This window comes from Microtus ochrogaster, linkage group LG8, assembly GCF_000317375.1.
Source record: "Microtus ochrogaster isolate Prairie Vole_2 linkage group LG8, MicOch1.0, whole genome shotgun sequence".
Lineage (NCBI taxonomy): Eukaryota > Metazoa > Chordata > Mammalia > Rodentia > Cricetidae > Microtus > Microtus ochrogaster.
The window spans coordinates 22,455,350-22,466,057 of record NC_022033.1 but is presented as its reverse complement, the minus strand read 5'-3'; the positions used below and the strand labels follow the sequence as shown (position 1 = coordinate 22,466,057).

At 48.1% G+C, this 10,708-nt stretch overlaps 1 protein-coding gene across 1 annotated transcript; it reads left to right on the top strand.

The window, feature by feature from the left end:
• The first annotated feature begins 557 nt into the window (after positions 1-557).
• On the top strand, positions 558-4,926 carry Procr (protein C receptor). The gene is made up of 4 exons (XM_005363071.3): positions 558-780; positions 2,783-3,040; positions 3,784-4,062; positions 4,313-4,926. The coding sequence occupies exons 1-4, from the start codon at positions 705-707 to the stop codon at positions 4,426-4,428; spliced, it is 729 nt and encodes a 242-aa protein (XP_005363128.1). The 5' UTR covers positions 558-704; the 3' UTR covers positions 4,429-4,926.
• Positions 4,927-10,708: the final 5,782 nt, after the last annotated feature.

Sequence of the window (10,708 nt, the reverse complement as noted above, 5' to 3'; positions counted from 1 at the left end):
CACACAAACATGCTAACTGTGGTGTCATTGTCCACTAAATGACTATGACCTGTTTGATGCTGAGGTTTGTCTGGGTCATTCGTAAATCTCTGTTACAAGCAATGAGTTCCCATATACTCACTGTGACTATTTCTGAGAGCCAACCTCCCGATTGTGTAATTCCCATACTTAAACTTCTGATTAAAATATAGGCAGTTATCCTGGAAAGCTAAATTCCAATCCTGAATCTGTCGTCATCACGACGTACAAACTTTGGGCAAGTCCCTTCATTTCTTCGGATCTCAATTCCCTCATCAATAACCTAATGATCTCTACATGCTTGGAATAGGCAACATCGAAGCAGACGCCCCACCCCCTGACTCAGCGGCCCTCCGGACTTCTCACCAAGCCCTTCTCCCCCTTTTCCGCTTGTCCTCAAGCCTCGGAAGCAAGCAACCGGAGGAGAAGGGAACAGGCAGGTCCAGGCAGGAGGGCCCAAGGCTGGGAGGGGCCGAGACGAGCCGGCCCCCTAGTAGGAAATGAGGTAGATAGAAGTAACACTTTAAAAGCTTGACTCCCTCTTCCTCCACGCATTCCCTGATCTCTTTCCATCCTCGGCTCCGCTCCCGCCCCTCCGGGACAGCCTCTCTTCTCTTTCCTAATCTGCTGCCTGCGGAGCCCGAGCCTGCCCCGGCCCAGGTGGGACACAGAACTTCTGCTCCAGGATGTTGACGAACTTGCTGTCCCTGCTGCTGCTGCTGCTGCTGCTGCCTGGCTGCGCCTTTTGTAACCAGGAAGATGGTGAGTTAGGGACGCAGCTCCTGCCTGGGGGTTGTGCTGGGGATTTGGTGTATTTGAGAACTTTGAAGATTGTAGGACAACAAAGCGCGCCGCATGAATGTCTACAGTTGCTAGGATCTCTCTACCGTGCACGGTAGGTCCTGGGCATCGCTTTATGTTCCAAAGGCAGGCGAGGAAGTCGTTAATTCTCTGGACAGGACTTGGCAAGGCTGGTGGAAGGGACCGGTAGAGAAGCTGAGAAGATGGGGAGAGCAGAGTGTCAGTCTGGGGGGCGATAGGAAGAGAATCAGTGACCGAGCTGAGATGCAGAGAAAACGCTAGGAGAACTGAGACACGTTTGGGGAGTTACATGGAGAGGTAGGAAAGCTACACACGTGGGTGTAGCTGGTGAGGTGGGCCAGGGGAGGGAGAAGAGTCCAGGGCCAGAAGGATCCGGCTACTGGAAGTTCTTAAAAGAAAAAGTCGCCGGCCCCTCCCCCATCTCTGTAGTTTCAGTCTCCCCCTCGGAGGAGCTACTAACTAGCAGTATTCAGAATGCTTACTGTATTCAATACACACATCGACTAGTCTATCCACCAAGGTGAGCAATGCTATCACACTGATCTTCCAGAGGGGAAAACAGAACAGTTCAGGATCGCTGCTAAGGGTACTCACAGCAGCATCTCCACACTTGCAAACACAGAAAGAACTCAAATGCAACACAGGGGTGGTGTTGATTTACAAAGTCGTTTAGCCATTCCTCTGCCACCAATATTGCCCAGGCCCCTTTCAGGCTATGGAAGGCAGAAATGACCAAACCCAGGAGGAGTCCCATGTGTTTGGACACTAACGCTAGGAATCCCATGAAATCTGTGCTGATGCAACTCGCTCTGCCCAGACCCAAGAGAAAAAGAGGGAAGCCAGCAACATTGGGAAAGGCAAGGAGAAGGCAATGGAGCTGTGACATGAAACACAGGTAGAAATTTGTCAGGCAGAACAAGGGCAGCAGAGCTACCCTGACCAGCTCTGCCCATAGTGGCCAAAAGTCAGCACGAGGAACTCCAAGCCATTTAATAAAACTCAACACTGAGATTGGCCAGAAAATGCAGCTGGGGCCAGTTCCCTTGCTGTGGATCCCAAATTGGGACCAGACTTTAAGATCTGTCCTGTGGATGGGTGACGGGTGTTCTACACAGGAGGCAATGACTCCAGACAGAGGCCAGGAGGCTGCAGCTGCCAGTAGTCAAACCTTGGCTTGCTTTTCCATCTTAACCTCAGATTCCCAAACACATGGGTTAATAATAGTAGCTACCATGTTAAGGCATTAGGAGGAAGGTATACATAAGTTAATGATGTGTGTAAAACAGCGCCCAGGGCATAACAAGCACCTGATGGGCTTTAGCTGTTATTATTTGGAACGAGTAGGGCATGTCACTGGAGGGCTTTAAAGGGCTTTGGGTCAGGAAGAGATCCAGTAAGAAGGGAGGAAACTGAGTCCAGTGTGGTGGTACATACATGCTTTAATCCCAGCGCAGGGAGGCAGAGACAGGTGGATCCCTGAGCTGGAGGCCAGCCTGATCTAAAAAACCAGCCCCAGGATAGCCCAGGCTACCCAGAGAAATCCTGTCTCGAAAAACAAAACACAAGAATGAAATTGAGAAATTAGTCTCCGTGGTACCCAAGCCTAGATGACAGAGGCCCAGGAGAGAGGGAACTGGGGCTAGAATTGAATTTTTTTTTTCATAGGCCAGAGTGTGGTTGGCTGGACATGCGAGGGAGGAGACAAAGGCACAGAGGCCTTCTCCAACTGAGGCCTCAGTTTCCTCATCTGTAAAGCGAAGATAATAATCCCTGTCCTCTCCTCGCAAGGTTATTGTGAGCATCAAATAGGAGGGCAGGTGGGAGAGCGCTTTATAGGATGGAGAAATGGGCGGCAGGCCTCTGGGTAAGGGGTTATTATCTCTGCTGTCAGCCACCCCTTCCCTCGCTGGCGGTCCTGACGCTGTGCTGACTCTTCCCCCAGGCTCCCAAGGCCTGCATATGCTCCAGATCTCCTACTTCCGAGACCCCGAACACGTGAGACATCAGGGCAACGCCTCCCTGGGGAAACTCCTGACACACACACTGGAAGGCACGGCCAACAATGTCACCATCCTCCAGCTGCAACCCTGGCAGGATCCCGAGAGCTGGAATAACACAGAGAAGGGGCTGCAGCTCTACCTGTCTCAATTCCACAGCCTGGTGCAGCTGGTGTATCGCGAGCGCAAGAGCAGCGTAGTCTGTGAGTGGGGGTGCTGGGTAGAGGGTGGTGCGAACCCTGGAGGGTGAGAGTGTCTGAGGGGGCTTGTGGTGGAGCGCAGGTGGTAAGGCTAAGGTTCTAGAGAATGGAGGGGAGGGTGGGCGTGGTCTTTGGGTAGGGCTTCTCTGAATAGCCCCGACCCTTGGAAACTGGAAATGGTTCTGTGGGGTCAGGAGAAGAGCAAAGGTCCTAACTATAAGAAACCTCTATCCGGTAGAAGTAGACAGACAGACAGACACAGTCTATCAGGTTCTCCTCTGGCCTCTGTAACCTATCAGAGCAGACTTTCCGGGGGACCCTGCCTCTGATCCTCTTTGACTCCCAAAGTTTCACTGAAGATGCCACCAACTCCTCTCACAGTGGGCTGTACTTTTCTTCACACAGCGTGAAGCACTTTGCCCCCAGCCCCAGCCACCTCTTGTCATTGGTGCTGATGGTCTCTACCACAGCTTCCTCACAGCCCCAGTGTCTCTCAGAGACTCAACGGCTTGTCTGGGAAGCCATCACTTCCCTTCTCCGTTCCTTTTTCTCAGGGTCTCGCTTTTTCTTCGTGGCCCCTGGTTCCTCTTTAGACAGGCTCCAACAATCTAATCCCAGCACTTTCCTTGTGTCCTCAAGCCCACAATCCCTTCTTCCTTCCATGTTCCCTTGGCCCCAGGTGAACATCCCCTGTGCCTGGCACCTTCTCAAGCAAGCGCACAACTGACCCTCCCCCCTCTCCATAGTTCCCCTCACAGTCACTTGCTCCCTGGGCTGCGAGCTGCCAGAGGAAAACTCTGAAGCCCAAGTCTTCTTCGATGTGGCCGTGAATGGGAACCCCTTTGTAAGCTTCCAGCCAAAAGACGCCCTGTGGGTGTCAAGCTCCAAGGAGTCCTCCGAAGCAATCACCTTCACCCTGAAGCAGCTTAACGCCTACAATCGAACTCGGTACGAACTGCAGGAATTTCTTCAGGACACGTGTGTGCGATATGTGGAGAACCATATCAACACACAAAACATGAAAGGTATGAGGGGGGTTGGGCTGGCCCTGCCTGTGTGTTGGGGGAGGGGGCAACTTCTATGCAAGTGGATGGGATGAACATGAGAGATCCCTTGTGCAGCAAAAGGAGGGCGCTGGAGACTGGGGGAGGGTCCACGAGCAGAGCTTAAGTCACTGGGTGACTTCCTTTTGAAGTATGGACGTCTTGGGGTTCAACTCAAACTCTGGAGTTCTTGAGAATATGCTCTTAAACTCAGCCTCTGTCTGTTTTGCAGGAAGCCAAACAGGCCGCTCTTACACATCACTTGTCCTGGGCATCCTGGTGGGCTGTTTCATAATTGCTGGTGTGGCTGTGGGCATCTTCCTGTGCACAGGTGGACGGCGCTGCTGATCACTATCCAGTCCCCTCGGAGAAAGAGGTGGACTGATGGGGGGCTGGTAAGGGAAGGTCACATCTCATATGAAGCCAAACAGACTCCCCCAGTGGGTCACCGCATCTCAGGAGGTTTAGAGCAACAACTCCCCTTTTCTCCCGCATCTGCAAACCAGGAGTTTGAGGAAGGGATGTAAGGAGGGTTTGAAGATGAAGCAACTTGAGAGCGTGCATGCTTTAAGTGGTCTGAGAAGGGGTGCCTAGCTGTGGAAATCAGACGATAGACTTGGGGTGTCCGTGACCGCTCTGCAAAGGCAGATTCACTATAGGCAGACCAAACATCTAAATAAATAAAATGAGGCGCCTGTAACCACATTTAATGTGTCCAGGTGTGTCCAACTTGGGAAGGGACACTGGTCTGAAAGAACCAGGGAAGTGTCATAATTGTAAGATCAAACAATATGGGAGAATGAGTTAATAGCTAATTAAATATTAAACTTCTTATTTATGTAAAAGGTATAATTATTTCCTCTATTTTATTAAAACTTCTGAAAAAAAAATAACCTATATCCTTTGTCCTACTTCCTCACCTGTCAATCACTTGGTAACCAGTGGTGTGGCCCCTCTATGAAGTAGTCAGAGATCACCATAACTGTCATTGTCATGATCATCCTCCATAATGTGTACTTCATTTGACTCTGTGAGCTGGAAACTCTCTATTACCCTTCCTTCTGTAGTTTGTGAAACTATTCTGGAACTCTTTTCAACCCCTTTGCTCCGTTCACTTTGGAGATGTTGTCTTCCTTCCATTTTTTTTTTTTAAACCATGAACTGACTTCCAGAGCTTCAAATATCTATTCCTTGTGGTTTCTGTGGAGCAAGAAGCATGTGTTTGGAGCTGGAGAGATGACTTAGCAGTTAAGAGAGCTTCCTGCTCTCGCAGAGGACCAGAGCTGGGTTCCCAGCACCCAAGATAGCAGGATTTCACTCACAGCTGCAGGGACTCTGGTGTCCCCTGTTGGCCTCTGGAGGAGTGTGCACGCTCACACACACAGACACAGACTGACACACTGGATGTTTTTGTTTGTTTATTTATTTATTTATTTATTTGAGACAAGGTTTCTCTGTATAGCTTTGGAATCTATCCTGGAAGTCGCTCTGTAGACCAGGCTGGCCTCAAACTCACAGAGATCCGCCTGCCTCTGCCTCCCGAGTGCTGGATGAAGGGTGTGCCCCACCACCACTCAGCTTTAAGAACATTTTAAAAATCAGGTTTCTGGTTTAAATCTTGGAACCAGGAGAAGATATAGCTTTTCCAAATCTTTCTTCCTTAAAGGGATAAGAAGCTATACAAGAAGGAGGCGGCAGCACCTACCTCAGGCAGACACTATGGGTACCGGATAAACTAATACAAGTGCAATAACGCATGTGTGGTTCATGGATACAGCGATGGCCACCGCTTTCCCCCCAGGGGACCGACTCCAAGGCGTCACAAAGGCTAGGCAGGCCCCTGACACTGAATGGCAATCCCACTCCTACGCTGGCTTCTTCTATGTTTTGTTTTATACAGGGTCTCTCTATGTAGGCCAGGCTGGCCCTGAACCTGTGATCCTCCTCCCTCAGCCCCCCGGGTTGTAGATTATAAGCATGCCTACTGCACCCAGTTTCCTTTGAACATGATCTCCACCTTAATATCTTGAGCATGTTCAGTTTTAACATATGAAAAACCATTTTTCAACCTTTTTCTCTCCTTTCTCTCTCCTGTTATTTAAATATATGTTAATAGGTAAAAGAAATACATTCACATAGTATCTGGGTAGAGACCTCAGTGGTAAGCCTTATTCACTTATTTTCCTTATTCTCACCTATAAAATACAAACTCTATAAGCTCCTTTCTCTCTTTCCTGCCTTTCTCTCTGGGAGACACAGAGGTATGTCACTGAGTTCAACCTAGGGGAGAGGCTTGCTGCTCACCTTCAGGGAGAGCAGGGGTCGTTGGCTCCTTCAGTTCCCAGGTGAGCACCTCAGCTGCAGAGAACAGTCCAGTGCAAGGGCATGGCTGTCCTGTGATTGTCCTCCTCCTGTGACTGAGCACAGCAGAAGTATTAACTTCAAGCCGTGCCCAATTACTCCAGAGTTCCCGACCAGGTTGGCTGGGCCTGTGTGGGATCTACAAAGCAGGTTTTTCCCCCTCAACTCGATCCTGCTTCCTCCTCCAGTAAACATCCTGCACCTCCAACTCTCTCTCAGCCTCTGCTTCCAGAAAACTCAAAACAAAACACACATGTGTGTGTGCCCATCCCCTAGTCTATGTCTCCCTACCCCACTCTTCCTAAATTGAGAAATGTTCAGTCTTTTTTTGACTAGACCATGCAATAGCTTCGTCCTAAGTGCTCCCTTGTCTGCAAGTTTTTCTTTGTTCCAATTCATCTTATACACAGCAACTAAAAACACACACAGATCTGAAAAGTTTGTGTCTTTTTTTTTAATTTCCTATTCTTCTTTAATAGAGCTCTCTCTCTCTCTCTCTCTCTCTCTCTCTCTCTCTCTCTCTCTCTCACACACACACACACACACACACACACACACACACACGTGCTCACTACTGTCTAGCAGGCATTGGTAAGGATGAAGGATGGTCCTGCCTCCAGTTGTGCCATTCTTGGCTAGATCACTCTCTCGTGACTGGGCCAGTAGTCACTAGTTTTATTTTCTGAGTTTCATTCACTACCGTCATTATCAATTTATTTACATGCCCGATAAATGTACATACCCAGATTTCATGCTGTGTGCATTGGAAGACACAAGATGATTAAGGCAGGAAGAAAAGACATAAGGATAAGCTCAACACAGACAGATGTCCTAAGAGAACACAGGTTAGAGGAAAGCACACACGGATACAGACGCTTTGTGATTTACAATTCTGGCTGTCATTTATATGCTGTTTACAATTCTGATAGTTCTTTAACGTGGCTTTGTCATTTAAAACTCAGTGAGGTCTCCTAAGATACATAATCTCAGGTGGCAAGAGGGCTCAGCAGGTAAAGGTGCTTGCCACATCTGAGATCCATTTTGAAACCCACATAACAGGAGGAAGGAGAGAACCACTCCACCAAGATGTCCTGTGGCCTCCACGCGTGCTCTGTGGCCCACCCACACTCTTTCACACACATATTGTCCATACGCAATAATAATTTTTTTTAAAAAATTTCAGAAAGATACATATGTTGTAACGAGGTCGGCGGGCTGCGTCTGACACCCGGCTAGCTTTACCCGAAATAATTACACAGAAACTGTATTCTTTTAAACACTGCCTGGCCCATTAGTTCCAGCCTCTTATTGGCTAACTCTCACACCTTGATTAACCCATTTCTAATAATTTGTGTAGCACCACGAGGTGGTAGCTTACCAGGAAAGATGTTAACCTGCGGCTATCTCAGAGAGGAGAATCATGGCGACTGACTTCACTGCCTTCTTCCCAGCATCCTGTTCTGTTTATTCCGCCTACCTAATTTTCTGTCCTTGTAAAGGGCCAAGGCAGTTTCTTTATTTGACCAATGAAATCAACAAAAAACAAAAGACTCTCCCATATCATACATATTACTCCCCTTAGGAAATATGCTACCAGCAATAAGGAGAGTGGCTGGACAGGGTTTTAAAGCCATGCACTGTGTTCTCCTAAAACTGAGGGACTCAGGGAAATCTAGGGGAGGACAGGACTTGTGGTTGTGTTCATATCCACAAGACACACAGAGAGAGAATTTAAAATAAATCCTTAAAGAGAGGAGTGGCCGAAGGGCTTTGCTGGGAGTGGATGCTCACACCTTTAACCTCAGCCTTCGGGGGTCCCTGCTGCTTCTCTGTTAGCTCAAGTCCAGCCTGCTCTGCAGAGCAAGTCCCAGGCCGGTCACAGCTGCGTAGTGACACCCTATCTCAGAGATGAAAAAATGGAGCAGAGAATTTGAGCAGTCACTTCTCAAAAAAAAATGTACACACCCACACCCCAGTGGCTAATAAACTCATGAAACAGCACTTGACATCATGACTTATTGAGGAAAGGCCAACCGAGTCCATGTGATGTAACTTGCTGCAATTTTAAAGTAGATATGTTGGTAAGAAAGTGGAAAGGCTGGAGACCACACACTTGCCTAATCATAACAGAAAATATTACAGCCCCAGAAAGGGTGTGTACACCTTTGATCCCAGCAGAGGCAGGAGGATCCCTGCAAGTTTGAGGCCAGTCTGATCTACATAACAAGATCCAGGGCATTCAGGATTACATAGACCGTTCTTCTAAAAGGTATATGACCAGGCTACATAGTAAGACTCTGTCTCAGAAAAAAAAAGTTAAATATATACTTATTATATGACTCAACAACTTCACTCTTTGTATTTACCCCAAAGAATTGAAAAAATATGTCTACATGAACAGTTACAAATAAATGTCATAGCATGAACAACGGCTCATATTCGCTATAAGATAAAAACAAGCCGGGCGATGGTGGCGCACGCCTTTAATCCCAGCACTCGGGAGGCAGAGGCCGGTGGATCTCTGTGAGTTCGAGACCAGCCTGGTCTGCAGAGCTAGTTCCAGGACAGGCTCCACAGAGAAACCCTGTCTCGAAAAAGCAAAAAAAGAAAAAAAAAAGATAAAAACAATACAGACTACTGCTGCTATATCTTGCTATGGAATGTGCCAAGAATCCTAAGTTGTAGATGTAATAAGATTATTTTGAGTGTGTCTTGATTCCTTTTGTGATGTTATAACAAAATCTCTAAGGCTGGGTAATTTGTAAGGAAAAGAGGTTTACTTAGCTTACCATTCTAGGGGCTGAAAGTTCCAAATCCTGCAGCCTCATCCACGTGTACATTCTCAGGTAAGGCTGGTCCTCCTGACTGCGCCATAATGCAGTAGATGGCAGCCCATGGCAGGAGTGTGTACCGAAGAGAGCTCCCAGAGGCAGAGAGCAAGTGACGGGAAAGGACTCTCTTCCAGAACGGCTGTTCTCACGGGAACTAACCCATGCCTGCACAGCCTAACTCACTCCATGAGACTGGTATGAATCCCTTCTCATCGACGTCATAGCCAGGTCACCTCCCACTATAGCCCCACCTATTAAAAAAGGTTCCATTATCTTTGAGTACCATGGAGACGTGTGTACCGGCAAATGATTGCAGAAGGGTTCTCAGAGCTTTGGTGTCCGTCCAGAAGCTGGAGGTAAAGGATCAGAAACCTGGATGAGTCATTTCGGCAGCTCAGGAAAAAGGCCTGGTCCCTCACTTCCTTGAGAAGAGTGACTGGAAACTCAGCAGACACTCCCGAGCAGCTCTCATGGCTGTGTGACGGTGGTGCAGTCACTACTGCTCTGTGGGAAGGAGCCTGTGGTTTCTAAGACATGGTCAGCTCCGATAGCCAGGATTCTAGCTCCTAACTCCGGACGGCTGACCTTTGGGCAGATTCTTAATGGTCCTTGATGTTCCTCCATCGTCAGAGAATGACCTCAGGATGTTTGCCTTAGGTCTGAGTCCTGGCAGTCAAACTACTGGAAGCCCAATTGGCGTTTACATGAGAAATAAACAAATCTGGAGCAAATTTAAACAAGTGACTCCTAAGAGTATTCTGAAGTCTCCTTCTGGGTGGCCAGAACCTGTAGTCCCCACTTAACATTAAACTTGAGTGTCTCTGTTGTACGCATCTGCCAGGTAACCTATGATCTAGGCACCTGTAGCCTGTTCTTTTCATTCTTTATCCTCTCTCTTTTTAAGACATGTGTCTTAGTCAGAGTTTCTACTGTTGTGAAGAGACACTCTGTCCACCCCAACTCTTAGGAAGGCAAAACATCTAATGGGGTGGTTTACATTTTCAGAGTTTAGTCCATTTATCATCATGGTAGCATGCAGGAAGACATGGCACTAGAGAAGTAGCTGAGAGTCCTGCATCTGACTCACAGGCAACAGGAAGTGGTCTGAGACACTGAGTGTGGCTTGAATATGTAATCGACCTCAAAGGCCCTCTCCACAGTGACACACTTCCTCCAACAAAGCCACACCTCCTCCAACAAAGCCACACCTACTCTATCAAAGTCACACCTACTCCAACAAAGCCACACCTCCTCCAACAAAGCCACACCTACTCCACCAAAGTCACACCTACTCCATCAAAGTCACACCTTCTCCAACAAAGCCACACCTACTCCATCAAAGTCACACCTACTCCATCAAAGCCACACCTACTCCATCAAAGTCACACCTACTCCATCAAAGTCACACCTACTCCAACAAAGCCACACCTACTCCA

Bases quoted from the DNA above. Each gene is read 5' to 3' on its own strand.
- Procr (XM_005363071.3), top strand. From the start codon at position 705: ATGTTGACGAACTTGCTGTCCCTGCTGCTGCTGCTGCTGCTGCTGCCT. The intron at 781-2,782 runs GTGAGTTAGGGA...CTCTTCCCCCAG, and splicing joins CTTTTGTAACCAGGAAGATG to GCTCCCAAGGCCTGCATATG. The intron at 4,063-4,312 runs GTATGAGGGGGG...TCTGTTTTGCAG, and splicing joins CAACACACAAAACATGAAAG to GAAGCCAAACAGGCCGCTCT.